Source organism: Lepisosteus oculatus, chromosome 22 (assembly GCF_040954835.1).
Source record: "Lepisosteus oculatus isolate fLepOcu1 chromosome 22, fLepOcu1.hap2, whole genome shotgun sequence".
Lineage (NCBI taxonomy): Eukaryota > Metazoa > Chordata > Actinopteri > Semionotiformes > Lepisosteidae > Lepisosteus > Lepisosteus oculatus.
This window is the reverse complement of record NC_090717.1, coordinates 8,289,010-8,315,448: the sequence shown is the minus strand read 5'-3', so window position 1 is coordinate 8,315,448 and position 26,439 is coordinate 8,289,010. Positions and strand designations below refer to the sequence as shown.

The 26,439-nt window shown below is 38.3% G+C and overlaps 1 protein-coding gene and 1 long non-coding RNA gene across 3 annotated transcripts in view; both read left to right on the top strand.

Moving 5' to 3' along the window:
- Positions 1 to 8,835, top strand: part of LOC138224484 (uncharacterized) — a 29,019-nt gene extending 20,184 nt beyond the window's left edge. The window contains exons 2-4 of the long non-coding RNA XR_011182973.1: positions 5,025 to 5,150; positions 6,596 to 6,668; positions 8,753 to 8,835. This is a non-coding gene — a long non-coding RNA (uncharacterized lncRNA). The remainder of the gene's footprint in view (positions 1 to 5,024; positions 5,151 to 6,595; positions 6,669 to 8,752) is intronic.
- A 1,613-nt stretch (positions 8,836 to 10,448) lies between these two features.
- Positions 10,449 to 26,439, top strand: part of mmp17a (matrix metallopeptidase 17a) — a 58,725-nt gene continuing 42,734 nt past the window's right edge. Inside the window, exon 1 of one of the 2 annotated variants that reach the window (XM_015365967.2) lies at positions 10,449 to 11,355. In XM_015365967.2, the coding sequence (XP_015221453.1) occupies positions 11,272 to 11,355 (84 nt within the window). In that variant the 5' untranslated portion in view covers positions 10,449 to 11,271. The remainder of the gene's footprint in view (positions 11,356 to 26,439) is intronic. The other variant, XM_015365965.2, reaches the window with a different exon arrangement.

The following is a 26,439-nucleotide window of genomic DNA, read 5'->3' as shown; positions in this document are numbered from 1 at the left end:
TATTGTTAAGGGCTTCCTCAGTTTCAACTATGATGACATTTCAGAACCTCTTTTTTTCTGTTGAAACGTACAATCTTGTTTTCCTAAAAGGCGGTTTAAGGAATTTTCATTTAAGGTTTGAATATTGCCAGAGATTAGCAGGGGGACTTTAAAGCATACAGATCCTTTTCATTTTCTTATGTATTTAGTTATATTTTATTCTAGTATGCTTTTGTTCTGTAAGTGGTACCTGCCAGGAGGTCTGTGACAGATAGCATTTTCAGCTGCAAACAAGGAATCGTCATTAACAGATCCTGGCCGAATGAGAGATGTTAGGAACCATCCATAACAGCTCCTGTCCTAATTCTGCCTGTCATTCCTTCAGTCTTTTTTTTCCTATCGCCTTCTTGATCAATAGCTATTTTTTTTTTCTTTCCAGTCTAATGGTCCTGTAAAACTCCATTAGATGAAACACTTTTCTCTTTAATTCTTCAATAAGGTCTCCATTTATATAATGAAATGTCTTTCTTCCATTAAGTTTAAATCTGACAGAGTACCAAAGGTATTAGGTCTACATCTATTAAGTGAAAACTTGCTGCTGTGAGAAAATTGAAAATCTATTAATACTGCATACAAAGATTACATTCCGAGATATGATGTGACCTACTGCAAGTCTGGATAAACAATTAACCTACTATTTCTTTATTCAAGAAAAGAAATAACTGCTTTACACATGGTTCTCTTTAAAGATGTTAGACTTTGGGAATTTATTTTGGCATATGAAGTATTGTGCAGATATTAAGATAAAGAACTGCTTTAAGACATACAAAAGCAGATCCAAGGATGCTGTAATAATGAACTAAAACTAAAACTGGTGAATGTTTTGCTCTAGATTAGAATATACAAGTGAATAAATCTCATGGACACACTTTGATAACTCAGAAATTACATTAATTTTTCTATGCGCAGCACTTTAGTTATTTATTTATCACAATTTTAAGCTCAGTGGAGCTTAGCACAGCTGAAAAAAATTACCTCTCAGTCATGTCTATCACTGAAAGGACTGAAGATAATCTGACTGCAACCTCTTGTTGAATGGTAATGTATATTTTTTTTAAATTTCAGTTTAAAAATAAGAATAAATACAACATGTCTGTCCATTTTTGAAGACAGTTTGCATTTTTCTCCTACAAACAGGCAATAAAGACATTACATTACATTATCTGGAATAGAAATAATATTAATACACATACCGAAGGAAGTCAAATTACTGTTGCAATACCGAAAGAGCAGGTAGCTAAATCTGTACCGTCTTGCCAAAGGATGCTGTTTTTTTGTGGATAAATATTTTAAAACTTTAATTTAATGCTACACAATATTTTGTGTCATTTTAGGGCTAGTGCAGCTGTTAATGGGATTAAACATTAACTGTGCAGAAATTAATTTAAATGTTTTCCTTGGGTGACCAGTAACATGATGTGTTCCTCTTTATGGTAGGTCTGAGGAATGTGGATGTATTGGCATGCAGGCTTTCCTGTTTTTTTTTAATTTGGAATCACCAATTACTATATTTTATTATTATGCTTAGCAGATGACCTTATCTAGGGTGACATATAGTGCTTACAAAGTGTTACATTAATTGTAGGTTCAAAGGAAACAATAGATGTGAATACAGACAGGTAACATAAAAAATAAGGCAAGTACTGTACAGCAAGGCTGGCAAGAAACGCACAGAAAATGAAGCTACAGCTATTAAAACATTGGCCACTATATACAGGTAGTATACTGTAGCTACACTGCAGTAATTTTTAGGATTTTCAAAACACGTTCAACATGTAAATTATATTGCAATTTTTAGACAGACATACCACTACATTTGGAATTATTGTCATTCAGCTCTGCCCTTCCTCCCCTCACATCCTATGAAACATGCATAGGTGCACTACACCTCTTTTCACACCTTTCAGCTCTACAGCCCCTACAGTAGAGGTTGCTCTGCTGACTCACATGTTCTTGCAAGGACCACTGCTGTGAGGCCAGTCAAGTCTGCACTGGGCATCTTCCACCCCAGTGCTGCTCTGCCAATCGCATATCACAGCTTGAGGAATCCGGTTCAAGGCTGACTATGACATGCTCTTGTCTCTCACTCAAAAAATTTTCAGCATGCAAATCTCTCTTCCTGCCTTAAAACATTTAAATTAAGGGCATATTATTTGTAATTGTCAACTAATATCAAATTAAGGTTTAAACAGTTTTAAGGATATGACTAAGAATTTCTAGTTTCTTGCCTTAAGTAGTTAGTAGACAAAGTTCAGTCATACAGTCTTTTTCATGTACTCTATACTGTATATTTCTGCAGGCTTATAGCTGCCTGTCTAAAAACTATGTTTGTGGTCGTTGTTTTTTTTACTTTTGATGGGTGGGAGAACAAACAAATAAATAAAAAATACAACTCCCATTACTACGCATTGTATGTTTCTGTATTATGTTGTGCATGACAGTCGGTTGTCTATCGGATAGACTGTCATTTTTTACTGTTTTGTAATGTATTGTGCACGTTGTGTGGTTTGTGTATTGTACTGTGCACATCCAGAAAGAACAGCACAAATAACAACCCCAATGTACTGTACATAAACACATGGCTAGTAAACACCTTTCTCTCTCTCATGGTCTCCTCCCCCCTCCCCAAAACCCTTCCTGGATGATCAAATCCCTTTCCTCCCATTCCATCCCCCCCCCCCCCCAAGTGGCAATCCCTTCTTCCCCAACAACAGAGGACCCCAAAAATCCCCCCCTGACCCTGTGAACATGCCCAATGGAGAGCTCTATTGACACACACCCTTCACAGTATGCATTCTGTCTCTACAATCTCCACAGTATAAAAGTTAGGAAAGTCCTTGTAGGAACTAAGATCATTTTCCGAGTCAGCATCAGATAATGGTGACATTCAGTTTCCAGCAACCTTGACGGGAATTGAAATTTTGACCTTGAAGATAAAGCCCACATATTTGCTCAACAAATCATTCAGCTGCTTTCCTTGACGATTAAGAACAAATGCACCTGCCCGTGCACACAGAGCTGACAGCACAGCGAATGTACTGTACTTGTATCCTCTGCTGGCAACAGGACCCAGCACTTTTCATTAATTACATTTGTGCCTTCATGTACAGTAGGTATCAAACAGCTAATGGAATGATAATGTGACTGTTTCTGCTATTCTGTGGGTCCCATTTAGCAGAGCTGAAGGGGAGGAGCCAATCGGCAGAAAGATGACCTTTTTGTCAGCACTCACATCCAGAGGAAGAAAATAAAAGCATTTCCTTCAGTAGCTGCTTCCATTCACACCTGGAAATGACTGCAGCGCTCTTAATGCTTTTTTAAAATAAAATGTGTATTAGTTCTTACATCCACAGCTAAGTGCCTCGGTGACCGCATACAAGATGAACTAGAGTGAACAGAAAATTAATTACAACCCGGCTCATCTTTAAGATAGTTTTCATTTACCTGGTAGGATTGCTTATTAGGATATACAGCATCACAATTTGGGGCGAGTGCAAATGAAATATAAAACAGGATAAACAGAAACAGCTGGAGCTCACATTGCGAATGGAGTCTCTGTGGGGCATCTGATACGAATTGGAAAAAAGCATCAGTCATGAAAAAAGATGCATGTTCAGAAGTTGCCTGTGCCATTGCAATTTCTAGTTTAATCTCCTCCTTTAAAATCCAGGTTTTCAGTCTCCTTATAATTTTGAGGCTGGGTTGACTGATTTGCTCTTTAATGCTGACTGAATGGTTATAGAAAAGGAATCATATGTAGCAGCAGTGATACAACTGACCTTCTTTTAGCATCTGTGTTTGAGTTATCAGGAGTAAAGTAAGGTGATCACAGCAAACAGGTTTTATTCAATTACTTTACATCAATCTGCAGGAGACTAATAATAGGTAACCACAGTCAGGAACGAAACGGATACACTTAATAGAATGTTCTATTAGTTTGTAAACCAACACACAACTCAGATCAATACACTAAACTCCAAAATAATTCAATTTATAATGCTGCACTACGTATGGGGTATCAGTAGCTTTTGATTAGTGTTAGGGATATTTCTGAGATTGGCTCAGCTGATTTACAGTAGTTCCTGTTGCACACTCAGATTTTAAAATATGCGTTGCAGATCCAAATAAATGATTGGCAAATATCCATGTGAGGTAGGCAGGTTTCATTTTCATTTGTGTCAAGCAAGAAAGATGCATATTTACTACATTTGAAGAAATATAATCTGCATTTCACAGGCATATGAAATCTTTTCAGTCGAAGAAATGTGCTTCTGGCTATGAATGTATATTTAATTTGCTGTCAGTTTGCTTTCCAAACACGTGCTTGTATATTTATCTTCTATGGCACTTAAAATCCTAAGAAATTGGTAACACTTCTTTGGGTAGTTAAGGAAGACTGTGATTTATTAATTTATGTATACAGGGAGGCATTAAAATGCAACAGTTGAGTTTTGGAACCAGTAGTATTTGTTACGTTTTTAATGTCTCTCTGTAATTGTGTGTATTTATTTTTATGCTCTTTAAATGTGACAAAGAAACTATAGCAAAATGTATTATATGTTAAGTATGTTTAAACTTTCTTAGCCTTCGTTTTAATTATTTCTGTCTGTACCTGTATCTCTGGTACAAGTTCAGTGGTTGTGACTCGTGCATTGATTATGGCATGTATAAACCTGACAACGGAAGAGTCAGTGTGTACATGCTGTGGATTTTTTCCTGTTAACACAAAGCCTCCAACTAAGTGAAATGAAGGTCTGTCATTTTTTTTCTGGATGTTATATTGCTTTCCTGAAAGGTTACACACGAGAGCAAAAGCTTTACAAGTACTGCATCAGGGACTTGTTATGAGAGGATTTTTGTTTTGTTTCGGATTTTTCTAATCCTCTAGTTACCACACTCGCAATGTCAAATGCTTGGGTGCACCTTTTCTGCATTTTCAAACAAAGAGGCATAAGTGTTGACTTCCAGTTGTTTTTTTTTTTCAGAAGATATTGCGTCAACATCATGAGGATGAAAAATGAGCAAAATAAAACTCTCGCGCTATAAAACAACTTGGTTTCACTTCAGCTTGCTGCTAGATGATGCAAATTGAACCTATCGGCTTGGGGAAGGTGAGATAACATGTTGGAAATTCCATTGACAACTTTCGTAATAACATCTGACCCACTGCAGCTGTCTGACACCTGATCATCAATTCATGGATTAGAGTGTTATGGATGAACTGCTGCGGGATCGTTCTTTCATGTGGGGACTTGTAGCTCTATATGTGTGACACTCTTTCATTCTACTATTTTCATATTCAGCACTACTGTTATTTTAATGTTTTTAAGACACCACACTTCAAAATGATGACAATGAGAAGATTGTTTCTCCTCAACATCATGTCAGGTCACATGGGGACATATTGTTTCACTCCCAAATAAGAGCATTGTGAGGAATTTCAATTGCAGTATCTGCCAGTAGGCAAATGCCAGCTATCCCACCATAAAATAGAAAATCACCCCCATCACCTGCCTTCCCATCTGTTTGTCTTTAAAGGAGAAATAAATAACAATCTCTATCTTATTTGTTTTTTCAAGGTAATGAGTGTTAGACTGCTTTTTGCCATCTGAAACATGTCACCCACCTTGGAAAAAAACTACTGTAGCAAGCTGGCTTAATTGGCAAATCTTGATAGACACTTTTTTTTGTGATAACACTAATTTTGCAATGTAGTCTCAATAACACCTTTGTAGTTCATCACGTGAATTTCTAAGGCTTAATTAAAGATTCGTCTCTCAAGTCTGCCGAGGTTCAGGCGATACTAGACACTTGGTAACACCTTAGTCACTTGTTAATTTTATACAGTGAGTCATGGATGTTCACAAGCAACAAAAGTTTTTTTTTAAAATTCCAGTGGAAACATAAGGATCACAAAATCATATTGTTAGAAGAATTGAGTAATCTTGTTAATTCTAAAAATCATGTATTGAATGCTGAAAACGCAGTCACAAAACATTTTTTTTTAAGTCAATATTCCAGAAAGACATACTGTGTAACTAGACTTTACCCCTGGTTCCAGACCACACCAGTCCTTCGGTTGTATAAGAATGCCTACCTGTCATATTCATATTTACTAATTAAGCTACTGTTCCAGTAGCTAAGTTACAGTAAATGATCAAATTAAACTGATAATTGAAGTCCTACTGAACTGACTTTTAAATCTTGACTGTGTATTTTTATACATGTATGCAGTTATTTGTATGTAGAATTATCAAACTTTACAGACATAGAATGTAAGTAGTTTATAACCACTTGTATATTTTTTAAAGTGCAGCATCTCCTTAATGGCCAGATACAACATAAGGTGTTTTCCATCTATATGAATGATTTCAGTAAAAAGGAGATTTTCTCAACAACAACGAAATGTAAGTACACAACACTCGTGACAAGCCAGCAGCTGCTGAAGAGGCTTTTGGTGTCACATCAGTCTCAAATCTTTTACAGAACATCCATTAATCTTTTTCCACCTCCACATTTCCACCCCCCCTTCCTTAAATGTTGTTTTTCATTACAGAGGTTTCAAAGCTAAAGGCAGATCTATCAGACCCAGTCACTTGAAGTGTGACTCTGCATTCAGGCTAAAGCAGGTAGGTGTTTTCATATTTTATAACAGCCCTGTCCTTTAATTCAAGTTTCTTTACTTGTTTTAGAGAAATTTCATTCCAATGGTCTCCAGCCCTGATCCTACTGTAAGTACCTGCAGCACTTCAGATTTTATATCTGTATTCAGTCGACATCAAGGAATTATGGGGACACTGACTAATTAATACTGTTGAGGACATTTAGGGTTACCTACTCTATAACACTGGCTGGACTGGGGCTCTCCAGGCCCACAGTATGTGACCTCCGATATAATACACACATTTTTTAAAGATGACTATAACAAAAAATAATCCACTGTTACAAAGGAAAATGGAAATGTTATTAACGCAAGTCTTTCGTTGACATCAGGAAACATCGGACTGGCGAGAAAAGGTTAGGTTCATGTAAGAAAATGTTTTTTCAGTAAAAAGACTGAAGTGTGGGGAACCACTTTCATCCATTTTCTAGGTGCTTCTTTCAGCACGGGGTCACAGGGGGAGCAGGAGGATATCCCAGCGAGCAACGGGCACGAGACTGGACACACTCTGACCAGGTCAACGGTCTATTACAGGGCAAACACCAGGGCCAGTTTTCCCAGAAGCCAGTTGAGCTGCCGGTATGTTTTTGAAGTGTGAAAAGAAACTAGAGGAACCCCACGCAAACGTGGGGAGAACACACAAACTCCATACAGACTGTGCTCCAAGGCAGCAAAGCTAACCACTGTGCCATATCTGTTGTTTTTCACTCCAACTGGACCCTTAATCGCCAGTTCTAAACAGGGCCTGTAACTGCCTGCTTGCTTGTTCAGATTTTTCTTGCTGCACTCGACCCTCAGGATAAATAACACTGCTAGGAAAGTACTCTATATGATTTCCGGCAACTTCAGCATCCAGAACTTTGTACAGCCTCTCCTCGGCTTGCTAATTAAGAATTTGCTCCATTATATCTGACTAGAAAGGTCTGAATGGGTGACCAGTTTATGATGAGCAGCTGCAGGTGGGAGTGACAATGTATCACATACTCCCACAGCGTGTCAGTCTTTTTCTTTCTGCAAGTCCAATTGGTCACATGTCAGCTAACACACCTGAAACAGGGCATCTCTGAAACTCAATAATTACTACAGGGTTGATACCAATTACAAATCCCTTTTGTGTTTTTAATAGCTGAAGGCAGATTTGAAAATAGGCCTTACATAGAAAATTGAAATCAGTCTGTCATTAAAAACCTGGCTGGAGAAAACATGTGAAGAGATAAAGGTCTCCCAGGACCAAGACTGAGAACTACTGAGCCTGGTCAGGGAAGGTCACAACCTGGCAGGATTCACAGGTCAGGGGCTCCCAATCCTTGTCCTCCCACAACCTAAAAACCCACTGGAAGGTTAAATGGCTTCTGGGGAAACTGGCCCTCGTCTAAGAGGGTGTGTCTGAATTTGTGTCTCTGCGCGCCCTGTGGCCTGTCCAGGGTGTACCCCACCTTGAACCCATTGCTTGCTGGGACTGGATTGGGCATCCCTGCGACCCTGGATTTGATAAAGTGGTTAGAAAATGGATGGATGAAAGAGTTCTTTAGAACCTCATAAGTTAAAAGGCAAATCCCATAATGTTTAAGAGCTCAAAATAATTAAACCATTCAAATTAACCCTATTTTTAGGTTAATTAAGGGTTCACCTACTGTATGTAACTGAGAACTGAAACACATACCAGCAAGTGTGTGTAGGAGGCACTCGAGGACTGGGAACCCATGTTACCTGCTTTAGACACGCAAGAAAGAATGCTTTGGCTCAAGTAAATGAACAGTTCAATTAATGAATAAAGAGATTCATCAAGGCAGAAATTACCCCACAAGTAACCCTTCAGAAGCTTGAACAATACTGATGTTCTGATGTGTGAATATAAATGATGTCTATATACAGTAGGTATTGTTTTTGACTGTAAAATAAACTGATTATAGAACAATATTTTTCAGCCAGTAATTAATTCTAATTATACTAATAATGAATACAAATAACAAAAGAAGCATAACTTCAAGAGGTTGTGCTCCCCTTCCTCTGCACAATGTTTCTAAAGCATCGATTTGTTGTTTCCTCCAGGAGAAATGGAAAAAGGAATGAAAATCCATCACCAACCCAGCAGATGGAGACAAGCAGGTGATTTCATAGACTGCAGGACGACTCCGACACCAAGAAAGTAAGAGATGGTTCTTTACAGAATCTGTTCCAAAGCCTGCTCTGATGTTCAGTAGATGCATTTATAAAATGAAGAGCTGTGTCCACAGCTGGATGAAATAGTGACTTGGCAGTGATCTAAATTATTATTTTGAATGTGGCTTGTTTTATATAACTATTTTCAATGAGCGGCTTTTAAACAGGTCAGTAACATCGAAACAAAAAAATGTCCGTGTTATTTTACAAGCTATCTGCTGTATAACAATAATGGAAGGAAAACTCATCCTACGTTATATGTAGTCGTGTATTAAAAAGATCGTGAACTTTTAAAGGGTCTTTAACTAAACAGCATGTCTGGAGACCATTCTAAGTCCCCATAGACATTAGTAAGACAAGATTTATTAGGGAGACTGAGAACCCTTAGTTCCATTAAGAAACCGCAACTAAGTTTGCAGTCTGCGTGTTTTTCCCTTCCGCTACATTGTCTTTAGTGGTTTCACAAAGGAAGAACCGGACTAATTCCTTGATTAACTGATAGGCATTTCTGTGGGCCATGTGTACACGTACAGTATAGTGCGTCAATTAGCTTCCTAAAAGCATGCAATTCTTTAATAAAACCCTAAGGGACAGAACTGTCAGCCCTAACTAAAAAGGTATTCGTGCAGGTTCTGTACTTTGGAACTACTGTACGTGTAAACTACTGGAAGTAAAAAGTGTGAATCTACTGTTTTTCCTGTTCTAATTTATTTTGTGGATTTGTTTCGTCTCCAAAATATATAGAGATGTTTTAATTTTATTGAAACTACAGACCACCTAAGCTGGAGATCCAGCCTTGTTTTGCTCGTGCAAGTCTGTTTTACGACGCGTGACGATGGTTTCAGTGATCACATTTACCTTTTTATGTGGATGTTAGTGTAAATCTGAATGTGAGATGTTGTATGATTCAATACGTCAGGATGGTTATATTTGACAACAGATAAGATGAATTTCAGAGGGAATTTATCTGAAAAAAAAAAAGATTTTCTCGGTTCCAGTGACAAGAAAGCTTCAAACGCCTCTCTGGAGAATACGCACCTGCACTCTTCAGCTCCTTCAAATAGTCTCTTAGAGAGATTTTCTTCTCTGAATAGCTCTGTAAAAAGTCAGTTTTGTAACATTTTACTGTCCCTGGAGGATATTTTTGTTCTTCACTGGAGGATATCTGAAACGCCTTTTATTGGGTTAAAAGAATGGAAAGCCGTATAAACGCTGAACCACAAATAGCATAATTCTATTGATTATTCAGTTCGATCGATCAAAGTAGATAAAATAGAAAACTTATTGCACGAATCAATACTGCTTATGTCATGATCACAGTACACGGCTGTTGACTGGGTCTATTCTTTACTTTCTAGGACAATTTAGCAAGGTTGCATTTAAAACAGTCTGTTTCCATAAAGATGACCTATAAAAAAAACCTTAGTTATAACCTATTTTGAAGCGTTTCATCTTGTGCTGCCATGCGTTACACAAAGGTACAGTTTTTTTTTTAAACTGGGCACTACCACGAGTAATCTGTTGCATTTCCTTTCTATAGGTGATGTTAAACAGAAGAACAACATCCTGGTGATGCGAAATGTCGTGCGTTGCGTCTCTAATGACACCATATGCACGAAGCTTTTAAAAAAAAAGCTACAGCCTGTAGCGGCGAGCAACAGATCATACAGATCATAGAAAGCAATTATCCATTCTCCAAGAAAAAGCTTCGTCTCCGTGTCAATCATTCCATGCAAATGTATTAGGAGGGAAGATCTTTTTTTTTCAATTCCCGAAACAGCGACTGTAAAGCGCCTAACATGTTTAATACCTTGGGGGCTCTGTTGTAACAGGACCGAAAGCCATCTCCCCTCCTGCTCCTGCACAGAGTCAGTTCTTCCTGATGCGTCTTACTCCAGTGTAGCTCTGGGAACTACAGCTGAGAGTGCTGGGCGCTCCTGCCCTTTAAGAACAGTTGCAAGGGATAGGGTGGGATTGTAATCCATCCAGTGGTATCTTAATTCACAGAAAGGGAGACTCGCCACCGGGCTGTCTCGGGTTTTGGAAGAAAAGCGTCGTCGATGCAGATTTCCAGCCTTTAAATCCCGCCATGGATGAAATGCTCAATCGGGAGTCGAATTTGCTGGGAGAATAAGTTCTTATACAGTACATAGCCTATACATCTCATTTCATGAGAGTGCATGGTGCCTCTACCTTTTGGCGTGCAGTAGTAGACAAGCCGTTTGGTCACGCCGATGGAAATTTGGTTTCATGTGTGCTTTGCAAAGGATTGGGATTTTATGATTTATATTGTGAAGGCGGAGACATAAGGCAGTTTCAGAACACATGCAGCACGCCGAGTTAAGGGAACAATTTTCCTGAAATTTCGGAACTGGAGGTCTAGGTGTTTTTGGATTATTTCCTTAGAAATGATTCTGGTTCCAGTTCTTTGGTTTTTATCAGAGACTTTCGCTGCGCCGTCACTTACAGCTGAGCAGATTAACATGGGGGTGGTAAGTACTTCAGAAACCGAGCATCTTTTCCGTTTGGTTTTTATCCATATTTGCCTCGACGGTGCACCAGATGAGCTGAATTTCTTTTACAAGAAGAGTTGTTTTCGGGACATGATGTGTAACAATAAAAGTTCTTAATCATCTGCTTTGTCCTCTCTTGTATTTATAATTCAGTCTCTCAAATCGAGGAGTGAAAAAAACAAGTGAGATTTTTAATACCACACTCTTAACATATTGTACAAAGTAATTATCCTTTTCTTCACAACTGCGTTTTTGCTACTTTATGTGCGAATACTATCCAGGTTGTGTGAATGTTTTTGTAAAGCTGTGTGTAATGTCTGTTCAAATGATAACTAGAGTACGTGAAATTAATTTTCATTGAATTTCACAAAGTATTGTTCCACAAAGAAAAACCAGCTGGAATCAGATAACTATATTTTTTAATATAGTAAATCGTTTAGATTTACAGCATATTCGAAACAGTGTTATATACTACAGTATATACTGTATACTGCAACAGTCGTGGGTAATGGAAATTGAAAATAGAATTGAATATTAATATACAATTCTGATCACATTGATATGAGCAGATAACGGATTGAATTTGTAGGCTAATTTAGATTGTGGCAGTACAGTGCAGCCGATGTTGTGGTGTATTGTGTGTTATATTGTGGTATATTGTACTGCTGTTTAATTTCACTTAGCAGAATGTTAGGTCTGACTGCGATTGAAGAATATTGTGCTCAATCCCTTACCCAGAGTTTTACAATAGCTCCGGCAAGGACTTCCCACGGACATCGTTGCCAGCTGAGGTTTCTTCCTTGTGTCGTTCCTGGGGTGCTTTGTATTTTTTTAAATGGGTTGAAGCTCATCTTTAACATCGCCCGAATTAATGCATGCAAGTGCGTAGCTTGAATGGGAGAGGGGTTTCCTTTCATTGCTAAAACACAGTTCACCACAATTAGAAATAGGTTGGGTTCGTTTGCAAAAGAGGGTGAGGGGGAAAGTTTAGAATACGCTTGGTCGGGTGTTCAGCTAGCCCATCATTCATTAACGCAATCCCTAATTGTTCTTTAAATTGGTAGGAAGCTACTTGAACGTACTGTAAAGAAGGCACATCATTCCAGACAGGCGCCGGTACTCGGAGAGGTCTGTGCTTTCTTGAACAGGAGTTACCCGCTTCCAAGTGAACAGTTGTTGAAGTAGTGGGAACCATCTCGCCAAACACATTTAACGTGAGAATAACGCACAAAATACCTACAAGACTAGAGTGGAAGGCGTCAGGGACAGCTTTTTAACGTGCTGCTTTTAAAGGGGCTTCATCGAATACGGTTTTTACTTTTTTCTTTATTGGAAGAGCAAGCCTTACCTGTCATAAATACTGTACAGTATAACGTCAGTACGACGCATGAAGATGATCAGAAATTTTCTGACCACTGCCCCACGCCACTAGAACTTTTAAATGTCTAACACGAAAATGTAAAAACCGCAGCCAGAAAAATGGATGCATTTTTATTATTGAATCTTGAAAGAGACCGATCGGATTCGAGACATCTTGCGAATTGTTTAAATGCGCTGCGCAAAGATGCAAGGAGGAGACTTTCTTTTAATGTGGGGAGTATTTTATCCTACGAATTGTTGCACAGATTAAGAGCCTTAGCGCTCTTTCAAGATCGAAAGGCAACTCCTATAAATTATCGAGCAGCGCACAGTCAACAGAGCATCGGATCGCTGTAGATTGTCTTGTGGGTAATGTATGGCGCATCAGCCTGGAAAACCTGAGTTATTTCTACATGCTCTCTTAGTCAATTCATTTAAGAAAAAAAAAGACAAAAAACATTCTGACTGCTCAGACTTTTTAGGTTTATTAAATGAAGTAATCACAGATTACTTAAGGGGATTTAGATGGTATATAGCGTCCAACAAACAGCTTTAATTAGAAAAAAATGCACTGCAGTCTTTGGATGACCTACAGTAACTAACAGCTGGAAGTTAAAATACCTAATAAATGTGGACTGCAGTTGTAGGTATTGTTAATTTCGCAAGGAAACGGTATCAGCTGTGTATAGAAAATATATTTGGTGTTTCATTAATCTGCACAGAGCCCCCCCAATTTAAGTTTACAAATGCTTTCTCTGCTAAAAGGATGCAGCTGTTTCTGTTGCAATCTCATTGGTTGGGAAAGCTGGGTGATAATTTTGGTACCAAAGGGGATTTTATCCAGCTGTGCTCACAAGTTTAAAAACAGATAAAAGAGCAGTAGCAATTTTGGGGAAAAGAACCCTTTTTAACCCTCGTTTCTTTCTTTACATTTAATAGAATATAAATATTGGTTTTAAAGCCTTGCTCTGTGACAATGGGGAAATTTCATCTGTGCTGAGGCAGTCCCTTCCTGTGACCCAATATCATTTAGTATTTTACTGTTACTGATCAATAGTATATGGATTAAGTCATTTCAGATTTAATCAAAGAGCATAATATATTTAGCTGATTATTCTTCCACTTGATATAGAGCTTCATGATCTGAAGAGTGATGTAAAACAATCAACAGTACTGAGATATCTTCAGCCACAGCAATTGAGAATTCTAATGGATATTGCCTTTTTTCCCTCTTGAGATCTGGTGTGCCAAAAAGTTGTCCTAAATTTAACAGGATGGCCTGTTTCTTTCCTGGAATGTTCAAACTAATTAGCTGGTTCAGTGTCATTTTTAAGGTTATTGTCCTGGATATTTTAGTGCGTGTCAATCCCCATTCTTCACTGCCCTGTTTCCAGAGGAATGGGTTTCTCAGTCACCTGGAAGCCTGTATGTCTGTGATTCTGCTGCAGAGTTGTGAGCATATGTTTAGAAGGCAGAAGAAACAACAGCTTGTGAAATTTCATTCACAGGTGCCAGTTGAAATGCTTAGTCTAACGTATGATAGTGTTTCTCTGCTGGGAATCCAGGACGAGGTATTGTGCCACATAATAACAGGTTTTTTGCCTTATGAAGCAAAACCTATCATTGTCCTTTTTATAATCTTGCCCACTTATTTTAAGAAGGCTAAGATGCTTGAAATGATATTGAATTAGCGACAGTATCCATGTGGACATGTGTATAAAATGCATCTGTCAGTAACAGTCAGCCTGAATCCTCGGGGATCATATTGGAAATCGAGGCATTTGACTTTTAGTGTGCTTCTCCTGCACATGATCTTAACTGAAATATACAGGAAATACGTTTTAATTTTTCATGGTCCTTTCACCATAGTCCAATCTGTCCCTTGTGTAGTAGCTTTGAACCTTAGCAACACACAAAACAAACATCAGCGAACAGCTCCTTTCTTTTACTTGATGACTGGTTTTATTTAAAAAACACTTTTCCAAAGGTTCCAATAGCCGTACTAATATGAAGAAAAGAAAAGCAAGAGGATATTTGCCCTGTAGCTGGGAAAGTCAGTGTCCTGTACATTATGGTAATGAAAGCATCAGCTGGGCACAGTTCTACTTTGTGATGCTAACATTTTATCATTTGTAATATTGTCTCCAATTCTTTCTTTATAATCCAATCCAGTCTCAAGAACTTTTTCTTCAGAGGGGTTTTTACTTAATGGTTCTGTCTGCCATTTGCATCTTCTGCATTCTAAATGCCTACTTTTTTCACTTGTGCTAATTCTGTTACCTCTTTTTACTCTTTAAGCACTTACTTTTAAACTTTATTATTATAACCAAACATTTGGTAACTGACTTACTCGGATGCATACTAAAAACAGATTGGAGTTAGTGTATAAAAAAATAGAATAATAGTAGTAATCTGAAACAAATATGCCTTTAATCCTGACAGGAGCTTTTTTTGCATTTGTGGCAGTTGCACATACAGTAGGGTTCATTGTAAATTTTAATACATTTTAATTGCATTGAAACTTTGACAGTGTGGTTTGGTCCCACAGATTAAAATATAACTCATTTTTGACAGTTGAAGGGGAAATTAAAGAATACCGTAACTGCAGGAAAGGCAGAAATCGGTATTGGTAGAAATAACAAGAAACGGCAGAGCAGGAAATAAAGGATCACATAAAATCAATACATATTCTCAAAACCATCAAATGAGCCATTGCATTAGTTTAGTACCCTGAAAAGAAGAACATTAGAAGACAAGAAAACAAATAAGTTTGCTTAGTAAAGATTTTGGAAATTATTAGATTTAAGTGTCTGTTTATTGGATGGATCTGTAAAACAGAGAAATTAAACCTGTTTTTTAGTTGTTCTCTTGTTTATTTACGTATTTAATTTATGTAAAAAAACATGTTTTGACGTGCCAGACCAATGACTGAGAGTATTTTAAAAATTCTGACACAGTGCTCTAGTTTACCACCTTGAGATCTTTGATTCTTTTCTTTATTTCATTCAACCTACAAAACAGTACAATAATGGCTATGAATAATGTTAGTACTTTCATATCAAGACAGAATCATGATGAGTGTTGATTGTGATGCTGTCAGGGAAAAAAACTCTCTTCACTTACTGTGAAGAGAGTGATATATAGAAATATTCTCCTGTTCCTTCTTTGTTAATCTGTGTTGTGGTTTGTTTTAACTTCCACAGTTTACAAAATGGAGTGATTCTGGATTAAGCTGATTTAGTTGAGAGGTGGAATTTTGATTCTTTCTAAGAATAGTGTTCATTCACAAATTTTAGCTCAATGTCCTGCATTGTTTCAAATGGCAAAAGAGTGTCTCAGGGATTACATCATGCAGAAAAAAGAATTTCAGTACTATATAATATGGCATTTCGGATTCATTTCCCTATGACTTAAATTACAGTGAATTTGACATTTCCTTTTTATAGAGGCAATTTGTGGTTTGAATGACTTCAACGTAAACATCGAATAGGCATTTATGAATACTTCAGGTGTTCAGGTGGATTCATATAAATGATGAACATCTTGAAGCTTATAAACATCTCAGATAGAATCAGTGAAATGTTATTCCCCAGAAATTAGTATTTCTACAATTATTTGGTTGTCCACACAAGAGTGAGCAAGTGAAATTTTCCCTATTGATTTTCCATGAGCCCCTGAACAATATGGGAGTATTTTGGGGGTCATTTGATTTATATTATAATGTATAATAATTATAATATAAAATATTAGTCTCTCCAGTTCTCTGAAGAAGAACGTGTCAAAATCCAGCTGTGAGTGTTTTTCATCTGAGTACAAGCACAGGATATGTTAACTGCTTTAAAACTGCATTAATAGGACTTGCTTTAAACTATTGACAAATAGCACTTTCCTACAGATATCTGAGAGTGTACAAACTTAGCAGATAGAAGTAACAGAACAATGAGTGTGGCCTCTTGCCAAGTTTACAACAGATTGTTTAACAAAATCTCATTTACAGATGGAAATAGAACAGAATTTTCAAGGTTGACTTCTGTATAGTTTCCCTACTGTGTAGTACAAATGTCTTAATGAGTGACCCCAAAAATCTGATTCCATTTCTTCAGTGAAAGCCTGTTATGATTTGTACAAGAGCACACATTTCCTATATTTTGGAATCCATCACTACTTCGTAGAAAGCTGTGTATAGTACTGTGCTATATCACAAGCAACTGGGAAAAGGAATCTTCTACAGTGATATTTGTTCTATGGTTACGAGTTTATGATACCTGTAGTAGTCATCTGTGCAGTGTTTGGGGTTGTTAGTGTGGCTGTTGAAGTCTGCATTTCATTATTGATTTGTTTTTGCAGGGAAATCCTGAACTCAGTATTGAAATAAAATCCACATGGTCTCTGACATTATTTTAAGAAAAGTTAAAAGGAAGTTTCTCCCTCCCCCCCAAGCCCCAAAGCAAAAAAAAACAACCACATGTAATTACTGGAGTTTTGGTTCAAAACTTTAAATGTTGTCATAGCAGAAAATAACCATATACTGTTTCAGAATATATGAGAATTGCACATTACAGAGAGTGTCCTCCTAAAATAGTTGAAAATATTCTCTCTGATCCAAACATTCCTCCCATCTTGAAATAAATGCCACAGAAATCCTGGAAGTGAAACAGACCTCTGTCAGAATTTCTTCAGAAATGTTCATCTTTGCACAGACATTGAAAGTCTCTTTTCTTTAATGAGAAGTGGCAAATTATTTAAAAGCCCATCGCTGATTCCTCTGACAGCCTGTAGCCTTTAATAAGTTTGTTCATTTTCCAGGTCTTGCAGAAACCTGAGCAACTTTTCCTGTCATTTGTCCCTCATTTGCATTTCACAGATCTTAAAAAAAAAATTTGGATGCAGGCCAAGTTGAAGGAGTCTTGGAATGGATATTTGATGTGCAGAGTAGAGTAAACTTATGCCTCAAGTATATTATTTAAAGAACACATTGCTGTCTCAAAATACTCTGGATAAAAGCGACGCTTCTCCCAGCACCTTGTTTTAGGGACGTGTTCACTTAATATGCGCACAAGCGAATACACTTGACTTAAGAAAGAGAAAAAAATTGTTTTTATAAAGCCACATTTGCATTAAATAAACATTTTTGGAACATTGTAAAGGTCTCTAGCTACTATTTATGGTAATATTTCTTTTTCAGATAACAAAGAAAGATTATACGTATGTTTACTATATTGTATCACATGCGTTTATAAAGTATTTTTATAGGTTCAATCCTAAGTGCATTTATGTGCCTAAAGTTTTGGGGACCTCCTTCTTGATATATAGCCTTTAAAGGTTTTCTGTCTTTTACTGTACAGATCGTTGCGCTTATTTCTGCATAGCGCAATGCCTATTCATTGTCATTAATTGCTGTCAGTGTGGGTGCATTAATCTGTTTAGCTTGCTGATGTTCCTTTGCATTTAAAAGCTCCCTTGACACTTCAGCGGCAGGGGTGACAGGCATCTTGTTTCCTGCATCAGGCAGGCGTGGGTGTCTGTGTACCTGGAGGCTGATGGCCCGCCAGGGTACCGTGTGCTCGCCCAACATCAGTCCGGCCATGCTGAGGCTGTGCCACTGGACTCTCCTCGCAACATCAAGCCACCTTCTCCCCTTAATCCAGTCCATCTGCCGCACACAGCTGGCTGCTCCATGTGCTTTGCAAGGCTTCCTTTCCCTTTCGTCATCCGCTGCTGAAGAAGGAGAGCATGCTTGGGGCAAAACGCTTGAGTCTGGGAGGGTGCTGCGCTAGCAGCCATCTGTGTGGCGCAGTGAGAACGGGCTGCTGAAGGAGGCTTTTCCCTAGCTGTGGCAGTAAGATAATGCAGGGGTGTCATGCCCAGCTCAATCCTGTTTTGTGATGAAATTGTCGCAGCCCTACACCAGCAAAGACCATTGAAATTCCCCTCATTTTGTTCCTCCAATATCTTTATTCCTTACCATTTTAGAGTGCTGATTTAAGTCCCAGCAGACTTCCTTTTTTAGAATTGGTTTTCCTCACACAAGAAGGGGCTCTAAACGTAGCACTGTAGAAAAACAGCTTCACACCGAATCTCTGCATGGGTTTCTTTTTCTTTTTTTTATTCCATCCTGTGTTCAGTCATCTTGGTATCGTCATTTGTTTTGCGGAAATGTCTGAACTGGCGACCTTCCCTCTCTAGGCCACAGCTGGACGACTTTCATTATTGAACAATGTGTCTTTTAGCCTTGGCATACTAAATGGTCTCAACTGCAACAGCCTGTGTGTTGTCAACCAACAGCTCAAGGACGTATGTTCAGGTGACCCTTTCCAAAGTCTCCTTCATGCCACGAGCAGCATGTGTTTTTTGTTAAGAAGTGCCCTGAAAGTCATGCTTGTTTAGCTAATTGTTTTTTTATTTTTTAGGGCAGCAGTTAGGTCAATCGTGCACCTGAAAATTAAGTCGCTCAGGGACAAAAATGCCAAATGTAGGAAAACAATCTGTTCAAAATGTCAGGACAAAATCAGGCATAAGAACTGCGTGATTGTTTGCAAAACCATTTTTGAAGTGTCACCTTCACTAAGTCTGAGCTGAATTCATAAGAAGCCGTTAAAAAATGAATCAAGTCAATGCAAGAATACTTCTGCCTTTTCTATTAATTTCTTTTGCACAAGTAGTGGTTTGCCAGTTAAAAGAATAAAGGCCTGTGCCTTGAAACAGACAGCCATGTCAAACAAATGCCCTATAATGGGAAAATACATGTTCGTCCTCAGTGGTTTCTCTCTGTGTCATGCAGAGGTCTGCGCAGTGGTGAAACAGTCTGTCCTGCTTTCTGTCAGAGACCTGACATGGTGTGCTGGTACTGTATGATCCTGTGAAGCCTGTAATGAGTTGTTTGATGTGGTTTTAACCTTATAGCAAAGCATGGAAAAAATATTTTTTTAAAAAACAATTTTTGTTGTGTTGACTAATGTAAAATTCTGTATATTCTTTAAAATGAGTCACAAAGTTGACATTAAAGAGATTGAAAATCTCAGCATCTTTGTTCACAGGCGAGAAATGTGGTCTTATCAGGTTTCTTTTTACCAACATGAAATTCCTTTGCTTCTATGATTTGCATCTATTTCAAAGGTTTTAAATGTATTGGACTGTCTAGTGATAATTTGATAATTTATCAATTTTGATAATTTTCTTTAAATTTAATTGCCTCATTTCACTCAGGGCAGGGGCTACACCAGCTATGTGAGACTCAGTGAGGTGAGAGGTTCCTTACATGTCCCCAGGCAGATGATGTTTCGTTGTCTTGGTAAGGCAGCTCAATTCTTTTGAATTTGTTTGGAAAAGGGCATCTTTCCCTTAAAGTGTGGGTGCTATTCCCCAAGACTTACGGCAGAACTCCCCTGCTGCTTGATGGAAACTGGCGCAGCAGGAAAATTAGTATTTCCATACCACAGTGAGAGAGAAAAACTGGAAATGAGATCAACAAGTGTAGATCTTTATTTAAAAAAATGCAAGTTTAGTCAAAGAAAGTGAGCAAAAAGCAATATGTGTTCAAGTGCAGCAGAAATGGTTGTGTTTTGCACTATACCATTGCTCCAGTTGCCCAGTTATGCTGTCTCTCCTCACACCTCGTCAGCTTATTTAGTCTGGTCTTTTAAAGAGATGGGCAGTTCTGCATAGTGAGGTGGAGGGTATCTGCTGTTTGGAAAGTGCTCAGGATTGTCAAACAACAGGTCAGATTATGTAACCTGAATGTCAGAGAATACATTTTCATTATATCCTGTGAAAAATGAACACAAAGCCTGATCCTTTGTTTCATGTTGCAAATAAAAATATCGGCGCTAGAGAAGATTTTGCAACGACATGTTCCACTGGCAATAAGGACAGGGCTTATGGAATTTTGTAACAGGATTTATATTTGGAACGTGCTATTTTTTGGAGGCAAATTCCTAAAGCCTAGATCAGCTAGCTATGTTTTAAAGTGGTAAAACTATTTTGTTTTTAAACAATTATCAGTATGCTTTAATTTTGCCTTTAAACTGGGAGAGTGAGGCACAGGACATAAGTCTGATCAAACAGTGTGTAAGCATGTTCAAAATAGAAAAGCTAGAAAAATAGATGCACTTATTTGTAGAAGATACCTTTACCAAAGGGACATTTTGCTGGTTTGAGTCTGCAAGATGCAAGGAACTATATTTTTAATATGCTTATTTGCCATAATATGTATACCTTTATATCCTACTAAACCAGCAGTGTGATTAAATAACCGTCAGATACTTTTTTCAGGATAGTGATTCAGAACCCCCAATTGAACAAACCATTTTTTTCACTCTATAGTGTGGTAAACCTAGAATGGTTAAGGAACAGGACTCGTGAAACCAACATAGGATTGAATAGATTCTTATTTTTGAAAGGGCTTTGATGGTCAATTGTCTCACCTGGTTAAATAAAAAAAAAAAGCATTTGGAAAAAGCTCTGGTAGGATTGAGGACTATCGTTTTCCAGGGAGTGACGCACGACTGGCCTGTGAGCATGAAGTCGGCCAGGCTTTCCACTGGCAGCAAGCAGCCCCTGTGGTTTCGCAGGCACCTGTGACTCCGGCAGTGTTATCAGCGAGCGCTGTGTCACTCCAGCGTTATTAGAGACGTTGGAGCTCTGCAGCTGGCACTCTGAGGCTCATAGTGCGAAATGAAGTGGATGGCCTGACAGTCCTTGTCACACAGCACGCAGGCATGTGGTGCTCATTTCGGACGTGCAGGTGTGAAGGAGAGTGGCTGTGAGCCAGGTTTGTTCGATTTTAGGCGGGCATCAATTAAAACACGAGCGGTGTCTGTTTCCGTACGTGACAGTGCACTGCCAGGGTAGGGTTGGTTTTAGTCAGCTCCTGAGTAAACTGTAACCCTTGTCACTTCCTGTTTGCCTGCAGGATTTTGTTTCCTGCCAGGCCCTGAATGTTGAAAGATGAAAAGATGATTTTTCTTTCGTGTTGAACAGGCAGGTGCACAAGGGCCCTAATCCAAGCTTTCAAAATCCTTGAACAGGCTAATGGTGACAACGTCAGCCCAGCAGGCTCCTTCAGGATCAACACAGAAATATCGTATGACCTCAAGGACATGTGGAAGTGCCTATAAAACTTAGGATGCCTTACACAAAGGACTGTGGGAGTATGGAACATGCTACGTGTTGCTGCAGGCTTTACCCTGGCTTCTCTCAAGAAACAGATGGATGGGATCCTTGGATAAAAAAACTAAAGAGCGAGATGGGGCAAATGATCTTCTCTTGCAAATGGTTTGAAGAATAAACAGCTCCAAAAACACAGTCTGCCTTTCTTCATTCTCTTTGTGAAAGTGAGGAGTCATTGCTTTGAGCTGAGACATAAAAGCAGCAACAGCTAATTACAACTTGGGTTGGGGAAAAAATTAATTGAATGGATTTTTTTTTTAAAGTAGGCTATACAAAAGTTTGAGAAAAACAGGAAATCCTCTTAAAATGTTGAAAATGTGGAGTTTCCAGTCTTATAGATTAATAATGAATTTGCTCAAGGGCTAGAACATCTATTGCATTGTCATTCTTTATTTTCTTCTAAGTTTATTTTTAATGTTGTTTGATAAGGGCGGCGTGGTGACTCAGTGGTTAACATTACTGCCTTATAGCACCTAGGCCCTGGGGTCAATTCTGGACCTGGGGTACTATCTGTGTGGAGTTTGTGTGTTCTCCACCACATCTCCCTGGGTTTCCTCTTGGTGCTCCAGTTTCCTCCCACTGTCAATAGACATACTGTACAGTACTGGTAGATTAATTGGCTTCTAGGAGAATTGGCCCTGGTGTGAATGTGTGCCTGTGTGCCCTGCGATGGAGTAGTGTTCCCACGATGGAGTCTATCCCAACTTGCGCACGTTGTTTGCAAAGATAGGCTCCAGCTCCCCTGCACCCCTGCATTGGATAAACCAGTTAGAAGATGAATGGATGGATGTCATTTGATCTCTGAAAAATGGTGTTCAAGAGCACTGTAGCTCCTGTAACAGTGCTGCTCTCAGGACCTTGCGGTCATTTTTTACACAGAGGTTTTCTGTACCCTTATGAGCACCAAGGTTGAAACGTATGAAAGACTTACACCTGGTAGACTTGCAAACATTTGGTTTCACAGGCTTTGTTATTTTTTGGTATTTTTCAGTTTTGCAGTTTCCAGAAGAATGGGTTTCTAAGCGACATGCACCTGAGCTTATTATTACCTCAGTTGCACTGCCTAAATGGTGCGTGATCATCATGTTTTGAAATCCAAACCCTGAATTGCTGAATGCTAATCACAGGCATGTGGCTCATATACTGATAAAATTGTACAATGAGGGAGGGAAAGCAAATCAGAGTGATTTGTTTTTTAATAATGAGTAATAAATTCATATTTCCTCTCTGATTTTTTTTTACAAAACCTGCATTATCCATTTGTAGTCTGCTTTTCCTGACAAGAGTCAAGAATATCTACAGTACCTCAAAGTAGAACTTAGACTCTTTGTAGTATAGTACATGCACATAGCAGGTGAAATCAAGGTGCCCATATTTGTGGAAATTTCCAATAAACCTCTTGTGCATACTTCTTGATTTCTGTATGGGTTTCTGGGCAAATATATCCATGTTGTATCCAAGTGAGAGTGCAGTGTTTCCCCAGTCACCCTGAGCTGGAACTTTATTCACATCCCATTCACCACACTGATGTGAAACTCAAACTGATTTTTTTTGTAGTATCAGAAGCAACATGTATCCAGTTTCCGAATGCTTTGAAATAGTGGTTTTATATTAAACCTTGAGTGTGATATGCACACTTAGCCTTCCATTTGCTTTTATACCGCCTTTTTAACACTATATGACTGTGAGGTATATACAGTACAGTATTGTTTGTGGCTTACAGATATAAAAGGACAGTGAAGTGTCTTAATTGTCACAAGTTATACTGAACTTGGAGTCAATATAAGTATGCATTTCTGTGAATGTCTCAAAGCGTTCTTGGCAGAATTGTTTTTTCTAGATCTGTGTAGCTAGATTAAAGCAGGAGCTAGAAATATGGGATGTCAAGTACAACACAAAAAAGTAGAATACATGACCAGCAAGTGATGAAGTAATACTGCTGATATAAACTGCTCCCATAAAATGGCTCCTGTTCTACATGATTGATCATTTCATTGCTGTAATATCCTTGCTTTTTGTAAGTCCTTTTATCATCACTGTAAACTTGAAGGGCTTGGGAATGGATGGAAGAATATATAATCCAGACACAGCCCAACAAAGTGACAGCAGTATCCCACTGCTGAAATGTCTGTCCTTCCTGGATTTGATATTAAAAACTTAGATTTTGACAAACTGTACTGTAGTGTTAGCAGAACAATTAATGAAGTTAAGTAAAAATAGAGTGTATGACACTGCAGGTCTGAAGTGTCTCCAGTATTGTCCTGTTCACGTAGGAGCCAGGAGAGCCATATCAAAGACATATTCAAACCACTGGTGTGTGGTGTAAAGTCGAGCCTTTCTCTTTTTGCTTTCCCCAGCAAAGACAGTTTTGTATTTCCCTGTGTGGCGGAAGGGTAGCCATGTAAAGCCAGCCCCTGGAGGTAAAAACAGTCCATGGAACTGGTAAAAAGGAGATCAACTCAACAAAGAGTTTAATTTAGGAATTTAGAGCTCAGTTGGAAGATAAGACAGAAAATCTGCCTGTTTTACAGCCCTCAAAACACACCTCATAGTTAACCTTCAGACCCTTACATTCAGTTATGTAAATTGTTCTAAGTTCTTTATTTTTTTTCTTAGTGATTCGGACTCATTTGCAGGAGTTTTTTTTTTCACTGGAGACTTCTGCATGACTTGAATTAAGGTTGCTAAAGGAGCTAACCCTTCCAAAATGCCAGAAATATTAAAACCTCAGATCTTAAGCATGGCTTGCATCTACAAAAGAAAAGGGAGCGCTGTATTTTTGGCTGACAGTGCTGTTCAAGTCCTTGCAGAATAGACATAGAATAGACATCGTCTTCAATGAAATATGACACCACTGGTTAATCCTGGCTAAATTATATTGTCTGATAGACTGCCATCTGTCAGAGATACTTCTGAGATCCACTGTTAAATGTTTGTAATCCTATATAAAGAAAACTGCTGATATCAGAAACCTACTTGTGAACTATTGTTGTTCAAATATTAAATTTATGGTGTCAATTTGAATTAAATGAAGCAATCAATGAAGTATGGCCTCATAAATATGAATATTCATGACATGACAACCACAATGCAGTTGAATGAGTAGTGCTTGTTCCAGGTGAAAATTTTAACCCTTACCCTCTCTCGTGCTTCCTATTGTTGGGTGCATTTAGAAAGTCGGATATATGTATTGTGTGTGTGTGTAAACACTATGGTTTACTTGCTGAACACAGCCAAATGTGAAATGCATTTTAAGCTTGAGTGTGCAGCCCTAGGCTTATTAAAACAAAAAAATATGTAAAATATATGGCCATACAGTGTATATATAATTTGTTTTTAATTAGTATTGTCTTTTAAAGAATACCAGAAAATATGTACCACTTGGTATTTTCAACCCAGATTTTTATATAGTTTTACATATTGTATGTCTAAATATGTAGGCTTGTATTTCTGCTGTTTAGACTTATAAATTTAGGAGCCAAAGAGGTTTTGTTTTACAATGCTGCTGAGGTTGCTGGTATTACATTTCTGAGAGACACGTCACATCACAGAGCTATCAACATGGTGTCTGTTTTAATATCAGAAATGAAGTATGTGTCCTAACTTGCCATATATTCTGCTATGATGCTTGTTCTCTTCTTTTTTTTCCTTTCCGTCCTTGTTCTGCTCTCGCTGCAGAGAGATGAGCGGTAATTCATGTTTATCAGTGAAAGCGGTCGACAATTAGAAGACACTACAGGGGACACCGTAACAGTGCAGATCTGAGGAAATTCTGATGGATAAACAGTTCCTCTTATCTTGTGAGAAGGAAATGCTCTGTGGCCTCATGTGGACAAGAAAATATTTTAAGCAAATCCCTAGTAAAGCATGGAAATATGTTAGAATGGCAAACAACAAGTTACTTTTGCTCACAGAGTTTCATAAGAAACATACTGCCGCCCTTATATGAATTGTAGTTTTGGTACAGCATGTGAAATGCATAGTAAAGCTCAGAAAAATGACTATGCTTAAACGTTCCTCAGAGGCAGATTGAGGTATATTATTAATTATACTGTAGCTTAGTACGTGGTATGGGAGGCTACACAATAAGAAAAGTAAGTGCATGACTTGCTCATGGTCCCGAGATAAACATTTTATTACACGAATAAAATGAATCTTGCCTTGTTGAGTGCTCCAAAAATTCACATGCCATATAAATCAGTAAGCAATTAAATGGAATTATGAGTTGTGTAGGAAGCTCACAGGATTCTAAACGGAGCCTATTTTGTGAACATAAGTATTTGGGGGGCATGTTTAGAGTGAACTACTGTTATGAGGTGGCATCACTGCCAAATAACATCACTGCTTCTCCTCTGGAAAGCTGGCACCCAATAGACATTGCTAAATTTACTGGGATGCTTTCCCGTGAAGTCTGCACTGTTAGGAGTAACCTCAGTTACATCCAGTGTCTGCATCTGTTATGTCATTTAGTTTTAAATGAGAGATCCTTTGAAGCAACACAGGAGCACAGAGGTTAGCACGGCTGCCTTGCAGTGC